The sequence below is a fragment of the Centropristis striata genome, chromosome 19 (assembly GCF_030273125.1).
Source record: "Centropristis striata isolate RG_2023a ecotype Rhode Island chromosome 19, C.striata_1.0, whole genome shotgun sequence".
NCBI classification, from domain to species: domain Eukaryota; kingdom Metazoa; phylum Chordata; class Actinopteri; order Perciformes; family Serranidae; genus Centropristis; species Centropristis striata.
In genome coordinates this window covers 29929625-29951729 of record NC_081535.1, presented here as the reverse complement: position 1 = coordinate 29951729, position 22105 = coordinate 29929625, and the positions used below count along the sequence as shown (strand labels likewise).

General features: G+C 36.3%; 1 protein-coding gene across 1 annotated transcript in view; it reads left to right on the top strand.

The window, feature by feature from the left end:
- The window catches only part of grk3 (G protein-coupled receptor kinase 3), a 94409-nt gene that overhangs the window by 23280 nt on the left and 49024 nt on the right, over positions 1-22105 (top strand). The window contains exons 3-4 of the mRNA XM_059357630.1: positions 21571-21644; positions 21789-21890. Of these exons, the coding sequence (XP_059213613.1) occupies positions 21571-21644; positions 21789-21890 (176 nt within the window). The remainder of the gene's footprint in view (positions 1-21570; positions 21645-21788; positions 21891-22105) is intronic.

Below are 22105 nucleotides of genomic sequence, written 5' to 3'. Positions count from 1 at the left end.
TGCATTAGGCAGCTCCGCTCAAGCTGAGAGCACCTCCGAGATCTCAGGAACACATTTGAATGGCAAATCTCTGACTTTGCATGTCAGAGATAACTGTCAAACGCAGCGCCGCGTGACCAGAGCAAACACTGACCACAGACACTAACCTGCTGCTTTACATTCTCCTTTGTGTCTAATTAGAGTGAACCAGTTATATTTACTGTGTTCATGCTGCTATTACACAGTTAAACAAACCGTTTCAAAAACAGTTTCTTCCCAAAAGCAATAACAACCCTGAACTCTCATATGCACTGATTTCATATGGATTTATTACTGTGCAATATGTCTTTCTTTTTTATATATACTATACCTGGCTATGTGCAATAAACTGTCCTTCAACGTGCAATATATTTATGAAGATTGCATAGCATCATATCTGCTTTTGGCAAATTGAATTGGAGACTGTGCATCTTACCTCCCTTTTTTGTTTACATAATATCGTATATATTTTTCTTTACATTTACTTGCCTATGTATGTTTATGTTTTTATATTTTATATATATTTTATTTATTGTCGCACTGCTTTTTGGAGTCAGCTCTCAAATGTCATTGTACTTGTGTATAGTGATAATAAAGGCATTCTATTCTATTCTATTCTATTCTATTAAAGCTAGAAAACGTCAGTCAGAGCTTAGCTTTAAAGCACATGTCAATTATTTCAGCCCTTCAATTTGAATAACATTTCCAAGGTAAGATCACTGATGTGACAACAAGACACAAAGACTCATTCATGCTTTAATAACCAACCCGCCTCTGTTATTGTGACGCCCTTCAACTGCTTTAAAATGCCGCAGCGTCGCTTTAGAAACCGACAAAACTCAACAAAGATGCTTTATGCCACTGACTCCGGCTGCAATTGTCACCTGAAATTGGTTTTTAAAATTGAATACCTATTATTTTTGCAGTCCAGCCTTTTAATTAAATCCTAAGAATAATTGGGCCAAATGCAGAAAGTGCTCATATTTAAAGTTCTTCTGCAAAATCTGCACAGAGATCCGTTGGCTGTTCCAACACTCCCTTGTTAAATCAGTCAATCAATCAATCAATCAGTCAGTCAGACTTTGTTTGTGTAGCACTTTTCATACAAGAGAAAAATTCAACGCAATGTGCTTCACATAAAAAAATAAAAAATTCAAAAATTAAAACAGAGTGAGGAAAACAAACTGAAGAAGCACCATTGGAGGCAGGTTAGAAATTAATTAGATAAAATAAGTAAAAATAAAGTAAGGTAAGATAAAATAAAAACAGAAGTAAATAATAATAATAATAATAATAATAATAATAAAAACATTAAAAAGTAATAAAGCTAGTTAAAAAAGATGAAAATAATAAAAATAAAAAAATAATTAAAAAGTAAATTGTGATAAAAAAACATATAAATATATATAAAAATGACTAATGAATAATAGCAAATAAATAAAAGAGAAGATGGTGTAACACTAAGATGCATGAGCAGAAAAATATTTAAAAACGGTTCAAGTAAAAGCCAAATTAAAAAGATAAGTCTTAAGTTTGCTCTTAAAAATCTGAAGCGTCTCTGATGGCCTCATGTCTTCAGGAGGCTGTTCCACAAACGTGGACCACAGTAAGAAAACGACGCCTCACCAGGGGTTTACTTTCTAACTTTTGGTTCTGGCCACTCCCAGAAGACCTGAGGGTCCTCTAGGGCAGGAGTTCTCAACCTTTTTGAGTCGCGACCCCCAATTTAACATGCATGTTGTCCGTGACCCCCGCTCACTGAACACAACTCACACGCACAGTTCAGATCACCCAAAAAAGAAACAAAATGACCAAAAAAAGGAAACAAAATGACCAAAAAAGACACAAATTGACCACAAAATCATCAAAAAAAGACACTAAATGATCAAAAAAGACACAAAATGACCAAGAAAAAGACACAAAATGACCAAATAAAGACACAAAATTACCAAAATAAGACACAAAATGACTAAAAAAAAGACACAATATGACCAAAATAAGGAAACAAAATGACCAAAAAAGACATTAAGTGACCAAAAAGACTAAAACACATTAACACATGAACACTTTAACACAGTGGAGACAGAGCTGACTTCCAAAATGACTTGGCGACCCCCAGAAATCATCTCGCGACCCCAATTGGGGTCCTGACCCCAAGGTTGAGAATAGCTGCTCTAGGGTTTATAGGATAAAAGTAAATCAGATAAATAGGCTGGACTAAGACCATTAAGAGATTTTTAAACCAGTAAAAGAATCTTAAAATGGATTCTGAGGTTCACCTGAGTTGGATCTCCTTCATGATGGATCCATTCCTGATATTTTCATGCATATAATAAGTCGGTCCGGCTCAGTTTGACCAGCAGGGCTTTAGTTGCAGGAGCTCGACTGTGAGTTTGTGTCTGACACACTAACACACTTTGTCCTTGAGCTGGACGAGCCTTGTTGACTGTCATGACAACCAAGGTCAGGAAGAAGACAGCGCAGTGCTGCAGGAATGTTTTACCTCCAGGCTGCGAGGCGGCAGCGTTAAATAGGTTAGTTTAGAGAGCAACAATAACATCGAGACTTGAAAAATTAATCCACACATCGAGCAGTTTCAGGGCATTTTCTCCCATCAGTTAACTCACTCTGGCCTCGTTTTTGTCTTTTTTTCAATTTTATTATTCAGCCCTGAACCTCGTTGGAAACCGATAATGGATTGAATCTCTCAGAATTCCTTTTATTAAAAATTGGGGGAAAAATCTTTACAACATTTAAAAATGAATTTAATTGGCAATTATTTTGATAATGGAATAATCAATTTAGTGATCTAAACATTTTGGATTTTGCAGGTTTTTCTTTGTCATTTATGACATTAATCAACTGATTTAATCTGGGTTTTGGACAAGATAAGACATTTTAAAACTTCACTTGTAGAAAATACAGGATTTTATAAATATTATTTATAAGCTGCAACATTAAAACCATAAATAACATGATGTATTTTTCACTCTTAATATCTAAAAAAGCCATCAAACTGATCAGTAATGTAAAGTTAAAGTCATTCATGGCTTCACAGAATTTAATATTTTTTTACAGGAATTTTACAAGTGTATTACAAGAGGTTTATCTTTGGGTGTCTTCTTTAAATCTCATTTCTATCATATGGGTTTTCCTTAAACTTTTATTTAGTTTAAAAAAAACGTTATGTGTTTTTTATTGTCTTCTGTTTTTATTGTTAAGCAGTTTGTAACATTGTTTCAAAAAGGTGCTATACTGTGACTGTGTGAGTATTAGGGCCACATTAAAAAAAACATATAATTACATGATTCAAGTCGAAAATATTAAATTAATTACGAGAATAAAGTCCAAAATATTTAATTATGAGAATAAAGTTGAAAATATTCAATTAATTACGAGAATAAAGTCGTACATAATTGGTATGCTGTTCTACTTAAAACGGAAGTAGGTCGTACTATACAAATAATACTTATTACTATTTATTGGTGATGTAGAATAAAGTGATTTTTTTTTTTAAATCACAATTTTATGCTTATGTTCGGTTATTTTTTCCTGATGTAACCATTTGTCACAAATGATTTGTTAAAGATCTTTTTTATTTATGTATTTTTACAGTTTCTGCTTATGATAAATGGTGTTGTTTGGGGGGGGACTTTTAAAGAGAACATTCCCGCTTGAAGAGTAGCTGACTTTGATTAGATTCCAACTGAAACACCTGAAAGAATGATTTCCAGCTGGTTTGTGGAGAGCATCCCTGCAGTCTTTACAGTCCATGAACTCCTCTAAAGGGGGGCGAGACTCTGAGGGAGGAGGTGCTGAGGAGATCCACCTGTCTGCTCCTTCAGTGAGCTGGTGCTGAGTCCAGACAGAGGCAGGGTCAGGCAGGAGGACAATTATGTAATGCACTAAATATAGCAGGCATACTGGCCACTACTTCACCTTGGATAATTTTTATAAAAAAGTCTGTTTTTCTGAGCTGCAGCATTTTTTACATTGTGTGTTTCCTGCTGTTAGTTTCTAAACCAGGCTGTGTGTTTTTAATATGGATTTTGAAGTTTCATATTCAGAAATTATAATCCTGAGAGAAAGTTCTTTGGTTATGGCCGTGAATAGGGTTCATTTTAACAACATTGGTTCATTTAGAACGATGCGATTCGAAACGATTCAGTAACTTGAAATCGATTCAGTAACTCCAACTGCCAAAAATTCAACCAGTGTGACTGAAATAATTACCTGGATACTGGACAGAGGAGGAGAAGTTTCCTAGATTCCTGTTATTTCTTGTAAGGGAATCGGGTATAAATTAATTATGGATATAAACAAACAAGTAAACAACAGTAATGGCAAATGCATTCACATTTTATTGTGAAACACTTTAGGTTGAATTAACAGGAAGTTAACCTTTTCTGCTCATTCTCAATATTCAATACATTTTCAATAAAGATACAGTGAGTGCAACCAACATTTCAACAGTACCTGCTACTTCTGCTTTTGTTTTTCAACATAAAAATATTACAATATTAATATAAAAAAGTGTAACCCACATCTCTTTAGATTGAATTAACTGTAGGTTTACCTGCTACTTTTGCTGTTGTTTTTCAACATAGAAATAATAAATACAATCCTACAAACAGCGAGCGACTTATTTAGAACATTTAGAACAAGCCAAAGTGTTTCCACAGACAGACAGACAGACAGACAGACAGACTGAATTGAGTAACCTTTAACACCTTTATCATTAAAAGTGCACAGCATTGATGTAGTTTTCACGCCTCAATAATACAACTTTAAAGCTTTAAAGTCTACAACATTAACCCATTGACGCCAAAAACTTCCTGTAAAACCTCTGGGCGATTTTAAAATAAGCCCCTAAAACCTGAAGTTTTTCTGGAAATTCAACAGAAGTGTCAGCGATTCTACTAAATAATAGATTTTTTTCAAGTATTTGAGAGCTTATACAAATACTACAAAACGACGTATCCGCTTTCCAGGCTTCAATGGGTTAAAACCATAAATAACATGATGTATTTTTCACTCTTAATCTCTAAAAAAAGCCATCAAACTGATCAGTAAAGTGAAGTTAAAGTCATTCATGGCTTCACAGAATTTAATATTTTTTACAGGATTTTTACAAGTTTATTACAAGAGGTTTATCTTTGGGTGTCTTTTTTAAATCTCACTTCTATCATATGGGGTTTTCTTAAACTTTTGTTTAGTTTAAATAGTTTTTTATTATGTGTTTTTAATTGTCTAATTGTCGTTTTTATTGTTAAGCAGTTTTCACGTCTCAATAATACAACTTTAAAGCTTTAAAGTCGTATTTTAGTACCGATAATGGATTAAAAATACTGCCTGTAGTGCCACAAACTCATTGCCAGATAACCTTAAAATTCAGCATCTTTAAGGTCATTTAGCACCAAAGTGGATCCAGAAACACGACTCATAGATGTTGTTCCAGCGAGCCATAACTGCATTATAAGGTAATTACACGTCAATATTGTGATGTGAGGTTGTTCTCCTGCCTCCAAGTGGCAAACAAAATCCATTAATGTCACTTTAAAGATCGAACGTTATTTATTTATGGAAAAGTAAATGCATTGGCTAATGTATTTCTTAAGTTTGGATGCCACTAAATTAAACTTAAATCTGTACGGTGACTTGCTATAAATCGTGGTCTCAGTTTCCTTTTGTTCCATGTTCCAGATCGGGTTGCTTGTTTGTTTGTCAGTGGGATTACAGAAGAATTACTGGCCCATAACTGGCCTCACTGTCATGTATTATTTATTCAGTGTTTGAATTAATAACTGGATTATCCTTCATATTGACTCAGTTTGATATATGACTTTTTATGCTTCAGGAACATCATTTTGGACCTGTGTTTGTCTTGTTAAAATAATTTTGTTATTTATTACTACAGTATAGTATCTACAGATTAGATTGCGTTATAAACGTCTTGCTTGAGTGGCAGCAGGTCAAAGCTTCACTGAAACTCATTGATAAATAATGACCAGCATGAGTTATTAACTGAAGCCGTTAATAACTGATGTCAGAGTTAAATATGAAGCTGAGGATGATGACTTCTCCTCCTTTTCCTTCATTCTTTCCTAACAGACCCTCTCTCTCCTTCTTTCCTCTCTCTCTCTCTCTCTCTCTCTCTTCATCATCATTTTTCTTCATTCTTTGCTCCCTTTGTCTTTCTTTCTACCTCTCTTTTTCTCTCTTCTCTCTCTTTCTTCATCTGCTCTCTTTTATCTTCATCCCTTTCTCCCTCATTTCTCTCCACTTTCTCCCTCATTCTCTTTCTTTCCCTCTCTCCCTCTCTCTTTTCTCTCTCTCTCTGTCCTCTCTCCCTCCCTCCTTCTCTTTCTCTCTTCTCTCCCTCTCTCTTTTCTCTCTCCCTCTCTCTCTCTCTCTCTCTCTCTCTCTCTCTCTCTCTCTCTCTCTCTCTCTGTCCTCTCTCCCTCCCTCTTTCTCTTTCTCTCTTCTCTCCCTTTCTCTCTCTCTTTCTCTCTCTCTCTCTCTGTACCCTTCTTTTTTTCTTCTTCGTCATTATTCCCTCTCTCTTTCATTCTCTCCCTCTGTCTGTCTATCCGTCTTACTCTCCCACCCTTTCTTTTCTCTCTCTCTCTCTCTCTCTCTCTCCCTCCTCTCTCTTTCCCTGTTCTCTCTCTCTTTCTCCTCTCGTCCTCTCTCTCTGTCTCCCCTCTCTCTTTTTCTCTCTCTCTCTCTCCGTCTGTCAGACTTCTGGAATGGATGATGGAGAGTTGTGTTGTTGCCTAGCAACTGGCCGGGGTTGCCATGGGAACTGCTGCATCGTCTTGTTGGTGGGGAGAAATAAATGAAATTGATTAAAGGGGGGGAATAAAATAAAATAGGTGATGAGAGTTGGAGGGAGAGGAAACGGAGAGGACGACAATGTTTAGGTTTTGTTAGTTTAGTTTTTTTTAATAGATGGAAAAGAGCCCCGAGACTCGGATCTGTTTTTTTCCCCCAGAATGCAGCATTCCTCCCGGAGGCCAGGACGCGTCTGTCAACAGACTGTCCACGCCTCCAGTCCTTCTCACGTCTGTCCTTTATTCACCCATCATGATTCACACTGTCAGAGGAATCTGGTCCCACTGAGGCACACTCACTGGACACAGCACAATGCTCCACTCTCTGGATGCACTTTAGATCTTTAATGTACCTCAATGCATCCAGATATTTCTACTACACCCCTCAGCTGTTTGCTCCTTGATTCAAACTCTGTTGATTTTGTCTGATCGTCAGATTGGTTTCTGCTGGTGTGAACGCTCAAATGAACTGGTGCAGACGAGGGATGGGAATAATCAATCGTTGATGGATCAACGGTCATTAAGATTTGGTTGATCACGTGGAATTTTAAGTCAATCTGTGTATTTTATAATGATAATTTTATCTCTGACTGCGTATCAGTATCACTAAACATGTCACAAGTACATTTATTGAAACCGTTTAAGTGAACATAAATACTGTATAACAACTGGAGTCAAGTCAAAGCTCCATAAAGTGCACATTTAAACACAAAAATATCTTAAATAAAAATAGCATATGAGATAAAATAGGCCAATCTTTTTCTGAAATAAATATATTTATATGGGAAAAGAATAACAAACATTACAAAATAACTAAATATGACAAACCCTAGTAAGGGCAGCATTTATATAAGATGAAAAAAAATAGAACTATATCGATATGTGTCATAAGGTCTAATTCCATATCACATTTAAAAATATATCAATATATCTTTTGTATCGATATATTGCCCAGCCCTACCATAATGTCACAAGGACATAATTAACCTAATAATAATTATTGTTATTCAATCTAAATGAGTTTTTGCTGATATTTACATTTAAATTTACAGTAGAAAACCCACTCACTGTATTTTTTTGACAATTAGAGTGAATTTAGTGGGATTCTACACTTGATATTTCTGCTTCGAGCCAGTATTTTTTCTCTAATCCTCCAGACAAACAAACAAACGCAGCCAAGAACACGACCTCCATGTCGGAGACTAAACGAGTCCAGCAGTCTGTTATTTCACTCACCGGGTGGACGAGACAACAAACTCCCTCAGTCAGTTTGTTGCTGTGCAGACAGTTTGTTTTCAGTCAGCGGTGTGTGTTTGTGTGTGTGTGTCTGTGTCTGTGTGTGTCTGTGACTGAGTGTGTCTGTGACTGAGTGTGTCTGTGACTGTGACTGTGTGTCTGTGACTGTGACTTTGTGTGTCTGTGTGTGACTGTAACTGTGTGTGTCTGTGACTTTGTGTGTCTGTGTGTGACTGTGACTGAGTGTGACTGTGACTGTGTGTGTCTGTGACTGTGTGTGTCTGTAACTGTGACTTTGTGTGTCTGTGTGTGACTGTGACTGTGTGTGTCTATGTCTGTGACTGTGTGTGTGTGTGTGTGTCTGTGACTGTTTGTCTGTCTGTCGTGTGTGACTGTGTGTGTGTGTGTCTGTGAGTGTGTGTGTGTGTGTGTGTGTCTGTGACTATTTGTCTGTCTGTTGTGTGCGACTGTGTGTGACTGACTGTGTCTGTGTCTGTGTGTGTGTGTGTGTGTGTGTGTCTGTGACTGTGTGTCTGTCGTATGTGACTGTATGTGTCTGTGACTGTATGTCTGTCGTGTGTGACTGTGTGTGTGTGTGTGTGTGTGTGTGTGTCAAAGTCCAGCAGAGTTGAACACCCTCACAGTTACTCACCCTGTCAGTCAATTACTGATAGCAGCAGTTCCATTTAAATCAGTGTGTTTTACTTGAACCTTTTGCTGTTTTTGGTGTGTTTACCCATCATGCAACTGGCTCCGTGCTGCCTTCCAGTGCTGCTGGTATTTATCTGCGCTCAGGCTGGTTAACATGGAGCTCACCGCTGCTTCGCTGCTCCTCCTCTGAGCACGCTGCAGGGACAGATGTCGGCTTTTTTCGCCCACTTTCCTCTTCTCCCTCTGACCCAAACACCTCCCCCTCCTCCCTCTCTCTATATTTTGGCAGCGAGTGTGTTTGTGTGTCTGTTTGAACTGGTTCATATCGTTTTTTTGTCTTCATCTTTTATAAATATGAAAATATGTGGCGTGTGAAAGGTTACACCATCTGTTGGTGACCACATCAGTTCCACTGTGTGTGTTGTGAATTATAATAACGCTTCCAAATATTACTGGACGTGTTTGATATGCTGAGTCAGGCATGCACACTCTCCGTATGCTCTTTATTCTTCTTTATTGTCCTTTATTGTTCTGGGTCTGCACTGTAAAAAAAAAAAAAAAAAAAAAAAAAAAAAGGTAAAAAGTCTGGCAGCAGAAGTCACCAAATACTTACCATCAAATAACAGTGAACGGTTTCAACAATAAACAAGTTGTTTTACAGATAATTTCTGTAAAAAGACAGATAATATACAGATATTATTTGTATTTAAATGTATGTATATTTCAGTGTAGTAACAAAAGTAATATTTTTTTTCACTTTAGCTTAACTTTTGCTGCCAGACTATTCCTTTGTGATTTTTATTTTATTTATATATATATTTTTAACATAGAATTCCATGTAATTTAACATTCAAGACCATTAAGCATTTGAATAATACAATAAAAAAAAAAGTATAATGTCCCATTATATTCATTTACAGACTGCAACCTTTATTTGATGGTTAATATGTGTAATAAAAATAATTTATTTGCACTTAATTAAAAAAAAACAACAATAAAAACCCTGCAAAATTATCCAGTAAGTTTTTGTAAAATGTATTTTTTACAGTGCATTATCCCGTTCTGTATAAATCATTTAGTTTCTGCTTTGTATCGTCTCCACGTGCAGCAGCTGGTCAGTGCACCAGACTCGGGTCTCAGCCTGCTGGGTTTTTATCAACTAAAACTCTCAATGTGTCAATATTTCCCTGGAAGTTGCACGGCGTTTTTAAATATCACGAGTTACAGTCTCGTTTTAGCATTTTCACTGCAGCTGCTTTGCAAACAGTCGCTCGTTGTTCCAGGACGAAACATCCGTTCTGTCTTTGTTCTGACTTTTGCACAAACAGTCCCGCGGTGGTAGGATTCAATCTGCTTTAACTGCTGCAGGTGGAGAGCTCTGTGTCGTTAAACGTAGCCTGCAAAAGCTGTGCATGATATTATTATAATGATAATAATAATTAGTATTTATATATCACCTTTAATGACTAATAACAGTGTTTGCAAAGTGTTTTGACAGACAAAGCGCAGAAGACAAACACAAAGTAACAATAACTGCAGCTGCAGCAGATGCTAAATCATAGCAGACAGCAGGCAAATAAACAAGTTATATTTATTTCAATAAATATTTATACAAATGTTTTTAATAAAAAATAGATTAATAAATAATATTTAATTTTATATATATTAAAAAAAATAATAATTTAATTAAAAAATGATAAATAAATGAATAAATACAAATAAATGAATAAATAATATTTTATTCAATAAATATAACAAAAATAACTAATTTATAAATTACTAATAAATGAATTAATAAAATAAATTAATAAAAAAAAAAAAATCGGGATACACAAGCACCAAAATGCACATAAATGGGTTGAAGTAAAATAGACAATAAAACAGTAAAAAAATTATTAAAATAAGGAGATTAAAGAATCAAGACAACGTCCCATATAAGCAAGTCTATAAAAATAAGTATAGATTTAAAAGAAGTCACTAATTCTGTGATATTTGGTTTACTACAAAGTTGTAAAGAAGTTAAATGTTAAAATGTATTTGTTTAAGACCTCTTGTTTCCTATTACACTTCAGAAATAATAAAAGTAGTTTTATTCTTTTGTAGGAATAAAAATATTGGATTCGCCAGATTGATCAGAGCTTTATTGTGTATTGATCAATATTTAATCAGTTATATGCTGCAGCTCATGTTCGGGCCGTGCTGACAGGTTTTTATTAATTATCAGACAAACCTCTGCCTTTTTAGTCAGCAGATAAAAGGGGAGACAGTCAGGGGAGTTAATTCAGTGATGTTTTCGCATTATTTTTGAGCGTTTTTTAAGCATTTATAATATGAGTTGCATGTACCTAAAGGCACATGAAGTCAGGCGGTAACAATAAGTTGATAAATTGATCAGCAGTTACTCCAGTCCAGTTGGTGGCAGTGATGCACAAAATGCAAACAGAAGAAAAAAAACGAATGAGAAGGAAGTGTCACCTTTCGTGCAAAATTTCCACATTGATGCATTTAAAGTTTTTCGGTTTGCATGAAAATCAAGTCAGTTCATGACTGGACTGCAAATCAGGAAACCAACAAACTCTCAAAGCAACATAACAAGTTTTGAATGAAACAATGTTTCTGAATGAAACATAAAAAAGCCAAACTTTGCAGCGTTATTTCAACAACTTCCCAACACGATATCCTGACGCACAATTTTGTCTGGTAATTGTAATTTTTTGGGGGGTATTTTGACTTTTTTTTCTTATAATTATAACTTTTTGGTAATTTAACCTTTTTTGTAATTTCTACTTTTTTCTGGTTATTTTGATTTTTTTCTTGTGATTTTGACTTTTTTCTTCTGGTAATTTATATAATTTAAGGCAGATAAACTGTTTTTCTTACACTAAAAAAAAATAATATTTTTTGAAAAAAATGGTTAAATCCCCCCAAAACTTTAGCGTAACTTTACAGCGACAACTTCCCAACGCAATATCCTGGTGCTTATACATTCTTCTAGTTTCATATGATACCAGTATCTCCAGTATATTCCTAAAAGTGAGTCGGCTACGGCCCATTGGCCTTCAGAACGCTAAATATCAATACTTGGCGGCCATGAATCGATGATATTGCCACGCAAAATATCACAATACTATCGATTTTTTCCCCCCCACCTCTAGCCCTGTTCATACTAAATGCACGAGCCTGGTTTTGATGTGTGCGTGTTTTTTAGACTAATGTAATGTCGTAGGTTTCCTCCAGTGATTCTTGTTGTTTTGCACCTGATGCAGCGTCCTTTAGCTCGCTCTCACACTCTGTAATCACCATCAGCCTGCAGAGCAAGAGAGCAGCGAGATCAGGAGAATACTTAACATTGTTTGCTAATCCTGCTGTTGTATCTGACACACACACACACACACACACACACTCTGGCCTGCTCGGTGCTGGCTCTCCTCCACCAGTAAAGGTCAGTGTATGTATAATGCAACACAGTCAAGTCATCCAGTGTCTCATGAGACGCTTCAATAAGAAACCTTTCTCTTTTCTTTTCCATAAATCCAGTTGAAGCACAATAATACTATTGTTTTTTTTTCTCATTTCTTTCCCCAGCAGAGCAGTGAGAGGAAACCTGTAGTTGTGTTCAATAATTCACCGATCCGTTGCTCTGATTAGAGCCGTGACTAACAAGTGTTTCACTATCGACCACGTCTCTTATTGATCCATTGTTTAGTCGATAAAATCAATCCATCAATTATTCAGGTCAGAGCAGTTCAAAGAGCCCCGCAGACGTCTGACAAGCCCATAATAAGACCAACAACAGACTAATTAGCAGGTTGAGACAGATGCACACAAGACAATAAAAAATACAAACATTAAACCATTAAGATCTATTTCATTAAGTATTAGTAATAGATTAAGTGAAATAAAAACTAGATAAGACTGATTAGCAGGAGACAACGGCCATAAAAATGGCAATAAAGGCTATAATAGCAAAATTAATAACATAGTTCAATAACAGCGTGACTCAAATGAGATAAAATATATAAAAAAACAAATATAATTGATGACGAGGGGAAAATATTATATAACAATAAAATATATAAAATTAATGATAAAATAAATAGAATAACATTTACCAGGAAGACGAAATAGATAATAGTGAAACATTTAATGATTTAACAATAAAATATACTATTAATAGTCAATAATATTGAGAAAATAAATAAATTAACAAGAGCAAAATTCACAAGATCGAAAAATATAACAATAAACTATAATAATAAAAATAAAATATAATAAAATGTATAGAATAACATTTAACAACATAAATACAATTTAGTTATTAATAATAATAATAATAATAATAATAATAATAATAATAATAATAATGATAAGGCTTAGACAAGAGGAAAAAATATAACAATATAACAATAAAATATAATAAAAATAAAATAAAAATCTATAGAATGACATTAAACACCAAAAATACAATTGTGTTATTAATAATAATAATAATAATAATAATAATAATAATTATAATAATAATAGTATAGCTAAATAAAGACAAATAATATTAGACAAAAGAAATACATTTGATGAGGAAAAAATATAGAAATACAAAGATATTAATAATAAAATAACAAAATAAATAGAATAACATTCAACACCATAATTACAATAAAGCAAAATAAAATAATGTAAATATTGTCTATAAACCTCAGATAGCAAATACTTAATTTAGAAACTCTAACCAATAAATCTTTTAAAACTGTGGCTGAAAGTGACTTTAACAATTCAACAATTAATCAATTCTTAAAATAATTGCTAGTTATTTTTCTGTTGACCGACTGATTAATCGAAAAATTATCTTTTTCTTTTCTTTTCTTTATCTTTTCTCTTTTTTTTAACAGAATACACAGAACACTTCCTGTACAGATTCTCCATAAAGTTGAAACGAAATGATTCTCCTTCTTCTCCGATATATCTTCTACTTCTTCCATTGAAAGTAAAACCTGAATACTGTTCTAAATGTTTTAAATTGTAATAAAGCAGAAGCGTTGAAGTGACAGTTCCAGGTAGTAAAAGCCTCTATCAGCCTCTTTATTTGTTAATGAATGCTTTTACATGACCTGATGTTGACCCAACATATTTATCTGAGATAAGGACGTTAGAGTGAAAGAGATACGGCGACAAGTCTGAACTTCCTGAAAGATAACACCGATGGGAACGGACACAAAGAGAGAAAGAGTCAAATATTTCACTTTAGAGAAGCTGTGAGGTCATCAGGCTGATGGTGATCAGGGGTGAGATTCTTCTCCTGTCTGCTCTCGTATATTTGAGAAAGAAAAGAAAAAGAAAAGAAACCAAAAAGAAAAAGAAAAGGAACCAAAATACAAACGATTGAAGTTACCTTCAACGTATTCAGTATTTGGGCCACATTTAGAAGAAAAAAATTACGAGATTGAAGTCGTAAATATTGAATTAATTACAAGACTAAAGTTGTATATATTAAATTTATTATGAGAATAAGTCAAAAATATTTAATTTATTATGAGAATAAGTCGAAAATATTAAATTTATTATCAGAATAAGTCGAAAATATTTAATTTATAATTATAATAATGTCGTAATTATTGAATAAATTACGAGAATTAAGTCAAATATTCTCATAATTAATTCAATATTTTCGACTTTAATCTCCTAATTATTTTTTTTCTAAATGTCGCCCTAATACCCCGTCATTAATTTTTTTATACTCATAATTTGAATATTTTTGAACTTATGGAAGTTCTTTGCAGAAGGCGTCATGTTGGGAAATCGTGATGAACATTTCATTAGAGCTGCAATTTACTGATTATTGTTGACCAATATTTTGTAGATTCCTCATTTACAGCTGAGGTGTCAGACTGATCCTTAAAGGGCTGGCGCGACGGCAGGGTTTTATGTTCCACCGTCATATTTCACTGTCAATATAGTCATAAACATATACAGTTTGATAGATATTGCCCTACCCCAGCCTGCGTCATAAAGGCATGGGATAAAGGATTTCATACAACTTAATGTCTAAAATGCAGAACTGTCCCTTTAAGTAGAGTTTGACCAGGTTTAACATGAACTCGCTGCAGCTTTCACGAGCCAAATATCACTTTTTCTGCTTCCACTTCAGAACCGGCTACCTGCTGCACACAGCGGCCAACTGTTGCCCCTGTGTGTGTTAGTGTGTGTGTGTGTGTTAGTGTGTGTGTGTGTGTTAGTGTGTGTGTGTGTGTGTGTGTGTGTGTGTGTGTGTGTGTGTGTGTGCAGATGATGGAGGACGTTGTCAGAACAAGCCAGTCTGGTATTTTTAGACATTTCAGGTGATCTCGCTAATGAGACAAAGCTCAGAGGAACTCGTGTCTGATTTGAGCTTAAGGTGTGTGTGTAGATGTGTGTGTAGATGTGTGTGTTTGTCTCTGGAAGAGGCCATTTGTTGAATTAGCTGGGCAGTGTTGAAGTGTTCAGCGATTAAGGTTAATCCTTGAGTCTTGGTGATGTAAGAACTGTCGTTTTCCCCTCTGTCCCTCTCTCTTAATACCTCTCTCACACACTCAGTCCTCACTGCTGAGACCTGTGTGTGTGTGTGTGTCTCTCTGTGTGTGTGTGTGTGTGTGGTTGTCAGTAGCACCCATTCTGCAAACAAGGATGCCCCGTGCGCCGGGCTGTGTACATACACACCATGTGTGGATGCATGTGAGCCCGTGTGTGTGTGTGAGGCTGGTGTCAGCGCTGAGCGGAGGGAAATGATGCATCAGGTCTGCAGCAGAGATAAAGCAGAGGGGAAGAAGTGCAGGATGGATGATAGTCGGCGTAAGGCCCAAAACAAATGGTTTCTGCTGCGAGCGCCTTAAAGCCAATCAGTGAGGACACTAAACTGCAACAAAAGACACTTTTTAGAAGGCGAGAAGCTCGTTTTCTGCCTGTTCTGCACCTGGTTGTAAACAGTTGTAACCGCAGCAGAATACAGGTGCATCTCAATAAATTAGAATATCATAGAAAAGTTTATTTATGTCAGGAACTTAATTCAAAATTTGGCTGTTGTTTGCAGAAAAATAAATAAACTTTTATATTATGAATTTCAACACTTTTAAAAATGAGTATATAATTAATTCATAATTTCCCTGTTTGACTTGAACTTCTGGACTAATGGACTTTTCCATCATATTCTAATGTATTGAGATGTTCCTGTAGTTTATTCATCTGCAGAGAGAATTGGACATTATTTATTCAATTCAAATTATTCAATTTATGTACTTTTTTGTCATTTAACGTTTTTTTTGATGATTTAATGTCTCTCTTTGGTCATTTTGTCACATTTCATGACATTTGTCATTTTCTGGACAAAGACGATGATGTTTTGAATGAATTTTATTATTATATTTTACACTTTATTGTAGAGAAACACAAGGCCACAGTGAGGAAAAAGTAAAAACAGCAAAACAAAGGGGTTTAAATGAGGTGTGGTTTTTACATGAATATTGCACTAAATAAGTGCCTTTGGGGTAAATATTGCACATGCTGCATTAAATATATGTATTTGCATTTTTTCTAATGCATGCCACATATGTTCTCGTGCCTTTGAACGCCTCTCAGCATTTTTTAGCATCTTTTTGTCACTGTACGTTCTTGTTTTTGGTAATTTTGTGTCATTTTTTGATAAATTAGTGTCTCTTTTTGGTCACCTTGTGATATTTTTGTGACAATGCAATTCTAATGCATGCCACATATGTTCCCGTGCCTTTGAACTCCTCTCAGCGTCTTCCAGGGCGCCGTGAGGGTCAGAGCGCCCGACCGACCCGTGATCTGTGTCAGGAATCTTGTTAGCCGTCTATTTTTGCTAATTCCTGATGCTAATGAGGTAAAACCAAGGAGAGGAGCGCTCGGACACGCAAACACCGAGTGCCACTGTGTCCCTGCAACATACACACACACACACACACACACACACACACACACAGGGCTGCTGTGTCCTCTGATGTCTTTGTTTTGACCACGGCGAGCAGTGCAGTGGTGTCATCAGGGGATCACCATCTCGGCCTCCCGGCGAGCTGCAGCAGTCTACTGTACATCTCCTCGCCATTCGTACACACACCGCCTGTAGCCACGGAGGCAATTACCATGGCAACAGCGCGTCTCATCTCTGCAAGCAACGTGGATGCGTTTTTATTTCCCCCCCGACTCCCCTCCTCCTCCTCCTCCTCCCCCTCGTCATCTTCTTCTTCTTCCTCAGATAATGTCTGAGTGTAGATCTGACTGCACGTCGTGAGATTTTTATCCATTGTTGGTGTTTGAGAGCGACACAGAGTGTATCATTTTCACCCAGTAATGCTTGGTGCCATCTTCTATCATTATGAGCTGTGTGTGTGTGTGTATATACATGTGTTTGTGTGTGGGTGTGGGCTGCAGGCTGCTGTATCGGCCCTAATGAGAACAAGACAACCTCAATCTATTATTTAGACTAATACAGTGAAAACTGCTCTCACGTTCACACGTTCACGCGGTGCTTCAGGTGTCGGCTTCAGTCTCTGTTCGCTTTTGAACAGCTTTCTGACATTTCTGGCTATTTAACAGTATAGATTCTATTTTACCATCATCTCTAATTACACAGACTGAACCAATTTATGGAGAAACGTGACGATGGATGAAATCTTCAGCTCGAGTCGTCCAAACTGATCAAATCATATGACACAAAACCCACTAAAGAATAATCATCTTAATAATTCCTAATCATTTCACCACAATAGATGCATGGACTGAAAAAAAATAATTTCGTTATTTTGAGAATTTCTCATTATTTTCAGATACGAAGTCATTTTTAGAAAGTTTCTCATCTTAAAAAGTTTTATTATTTATGGAAATTTTCTCAATATTTCTGGAAATTTGTTATTATTTTGAGATACTAAACCATTATTAATTTCTGAAAAAAACCCTTCAAAAACATTAATAATAGGTTTTAATAAGGTTTTAGTTTGAATGAGTGTTCTTCTACTTTATATTTGGTTTGACAGCTCGGGTGTGCACCATAAGTTGAATTCGTAAAATCAGTCTCTGCTCCTTTAAATAAAATACACTTATTTTGAGAAGTTCTCATTATTTTGAGACATTTTCTCATTATTTTGAGAAAGTTTGATCATCTTAATTCTTAATTATTTCACCACAAATAAACATGAACACACAGATTTCTCCTCATTTTACCTCTTAGATGTTTGATTTGGAACCAACACTTTAAATACTAAAGATACTAAATTATCATTAATCTGAGAAATGTTCTCGTTAATTTAAGTTTCATTATTTTGAGAAAGTTTCTCTCTTTTTTAAAAAAAAAAAATGTCTCATTATTTTTGGGAACCTTAATCATGATTAATTTGAGACATTTTCTCATTATAGGTCAAATATATTTAGTATAAAATATAGCTGTAGCTGTAGCTGTAGATGTATCTGTATCTGTATCAATAGCTGTAGCTGTAGCTGTATCTGTATTCGATTTGTATCTGTATCTGTAGATGTATCTGTATCTATATCTGTATCTGTATCTGTAGCTGTATCTATAGCTGTAGATGTATCTGTAGCTGTATCTGTATTCGATCTGTATCTGTATCTGTAGCTGTAGATGTATCCTATCTGTATCTATATCTATAGCTGTAGCTGTAGCTGTAGATGTATCTGTATCTGTATCTATAGCTGTATCTATAGCTGTAGCTGTAGCTGTATCTGTAGCTGTAGCTGTATCTGTATTCGATCTGTATCTGTATCTGTAGCTGTAGATGTATCCTATCTGTAGCTGTAGATGTATCTGTAGATGTAGCTGTATCTGTAGCTGTCATGTATCTGCATCTGCAGCTGTAGCTGTATCTGCAGCTGTATCTGCAGCTGTAGCTGCAGCTGTATCTGTAGCTGTAGCTGTATCTGTAGCTGCAGCTGTATCTGTAGCTGCAGCTGTATCTGTAGCTGCAGCTGTAGCTGCAGCTGCAGGTGTTGGTGGGTTTCATCTCGGCGTTGGGCTCAGTGGTTGATGACTGTTAGCGGTCAAGACGAATGATAACATCGTTCATCATCCCAGCTCTAACCCAGACATTCATATATCAAGTGTCTGAAATCACTTCCACATTTACTGTGGTTGTTTGTGTTTTGGTACAGAACTGTAACATAAGAGGGTCATGGCCCGGTGCACGCCGCCACACACACACACACACACACACACACACACACATCACACTCTGTGTGTAGAGTCGTGCACTTACGGTGGAACTAAAGGTCACAGGCCGGATCCACCTGCAGACTCTGAGCCGACGTGTTCTCATCATGTTCTGAGGTTCATAGAGGGGTGAGCGAGACCGTCACACTGTTCAGACAAAGCTTCATTATTTTCACAAAGTTTCATTATTTTGAGATACTAAATGGTAAATGGACCTGCACTTGTACAGCGCTTTTCTAGTGCGACCACTCAAATCGCTTTACACTACAGACTGCACTCATTCACCCATTCACTCACACATTCATTCTGGTGGCCGAGGCTACTCTAAACGGTGCCACCTGCCACCATTGGGAATTCATTCACACACCAATGAACGCAGCATCGGGAGTGATTTGGGGTTCAGTATCTTGCTCAAGGATACTTCGACATGTAGGCTGCCGTGGTCAGGGATCGAACCATCAACCCTCCGATCGGTGGGCAACCCCTCTACCAACGGAGCCACAGCCGCCCCATAAATCATTACTAATTTGAAACATTTTCTCATTATTTTGAGAAAGTATCTCATTTTGAGAGTTTATTTTTGAGAAATTGTCATTCAGAGAGTATTATTATTTGTAAAAACTTTCTTATTTTGAGAAAGTTTCATTTTCTCATTTTTTCTCATTTTGAGATACTAAATCATAATTAATCTGAGAAATGTTCTCATTATTTTGACAAAGTTTCATTATTTTGAGAAATTCTCATTATAATGGCTAAGAGGATTTTTTTTCTCATCACATTCTCAGAAATCCATGAGAAAGCCTTTAGCATTTAGCATCTAGCTAAAGATTTGCAATTTTATTTTGTGTAGGATCCATTGTTTTTCAAGTTTAACCCATTTCAAAACCAATTTTTCAAACTTGTCTCTTAAATTGAAATGCTTGTCTGTCACTGATCGTGTTTCGGCATTTGTGAACTATAAAATCATAATCCTTAATGAATGGTGGGCACTGAACTTTTGTATTTTTATGTCCAATAGTTATATGGCTCAGTCTGCTTCTAGGCCGTGAAAATGCACTTTATATTGGAGAGGAAAACACAGATTTATAACATTTTAACATCTATTTGGCAAATTCCACGATATTCTTACAGTTGAATTGCCGTTTATGCCAATCACTGGAATGAAAATCATTCAGGAGGCTTGAAAATGTATATATAGAAAAGATGAAATGAATTGTAACACTCCTAATGCACGTTTTATTTATTTATTATTCTATATATTTGTTATTCTCCATTTTCCAGCCTGTTGTGACCTGCTGCCCTTTTCCTTCAGAGTTCATGCAGAGAGACACTGAAGTGTTTCAAATGTTGCTTATTTTTTATAATAAAAATAAACCAGAGTTGCCGGTGGGCAAAGTGTGCCCTCCGTCCCCTGCAGGAGGACTTTGTCTTTGACACTTGCACTACTGTCTGTTCAGAGTAAAGTAAAGATTTGGGGATTTTATTTCTGCTGAACTGAACTTTCTGTGAACCGTGACTTCTAAACTGTGGTTAGAAGCAAACAGGGACTTTTGTGAACCATTACACCCCGAGTGTGCGGAGCTGAACTTGATTCTGTCCAAACCAAATTAAATGTCAGTCCATTGATAACTGTGACTTCCCATATTGTAGAAAGAAACTGTAGAGTTTGAACTCTCCAACAGTTCAACGGTTACAAACACTTCCGTCATAAAAAGTGACCAAAACTTGTGTTAAAATGTTGATATTTGTGTCAGAATCTCTTTATTCTCCATGTGTCATTTAAATAAAGTGTTTACATTAACCAGATCCTGTTAAAAACATTAACCAACAGTCACGTAACAAATATTCACTGAGAATCTGTTTACACAGAGCAGAGAGGAGAGGACAGGAAAGGCTGTTTACACAGAGCAGAGAGGAGAGGACAGGAGAGGCTGTTTACACAGAGCAGAGAGGAGAGGACAGGAGAGGAGGAAACTGTTTTTTTTTTTAAACATTCATGACACTTGTGGGCAGTGCACTTGGAAAAGTGATATACAGAAATTTGATAAGTTCAACTTGTTTTTTGTGATATCTGTAATTCTAACTGTGATATCCTGCACAAAGACATGTTTGAGTTGTTCTGATTGTGCTGATTTCATAGAGCTGAAGGACTTATAGATTTATAGAGACTTTATATATTGCAGTGAGACTAAAGGACACAGAAGAAAAGTGTAAAAAGAGCACAAAAACAACTTAAATGGCTTGTTGGGGTTCAGATATCATCAAGTAAACTATTATGGGTAATTTTGTTTCTTTTTTGGTCATTTTATGTCCTTAAGTTGGTATTTTTGTGTCTCTTTTGTTAATTTTGAGTCTTGTTTTGGTCAATGCCATGTTGGGGAGATCACCAAAGTCTGCAGGATTCATTCATTCATTCATTCATTCATTCATCCTCAGGGGATCTTGAATATCTACTAAGTTTTTAAAGCAATCCATCCAGTTGAGATATTTCAGTGTGGACCCCCCCGGGAGCCATTAACATACAGGATTTAACAGGATTTTATCGCTGGAGTTAATTAATCGTCACCTTGAATCAACAGTGTGTGTTGTCTGTCCTCACTATGTCCCTCCCTGTGTGTCCTCCAGGCTTCCTACTGTTCAAGGACTTCTGTATGAATGAGATCGACGAGGCCGTGCCACAGCTCAAGTTCTACGAAGAAGTAAGTGTCCCCCGCGTGTGTGTGGGATTAGACGCGGGTGAAAGATTAGGAGCCTGTAATCCCGCTCATTCTGATTTAGCCCTCCCAGCAGGAAGCCTTGTTGTGGCGTTAACAGGACGACCTGGTGTGTGTTCTTACTTTCAGATTAAGGACTACGAGAAGCTGGACTCAGAGGAGGAGAGGCTGAGCCGCAGCCGGCAGATCTACGACGGATACATCATGAAGGAGCTGCTGTCCTGTTCACATGTGAGGACGCCTTCACAACACGCTGAGACAGATAGGGACACTCAGGGACATGCAGAGACTCACAGACAGACCTGGACACAAAGAGCCAAGAGAGACAAAGGGACACACGGAGATACAGGGACACACAGAGACTCAGAGGGACACATATGGACACATATAGAAACATGGACCCACAAAGACACACAGAGACACATATGGACACACAGAGACACACA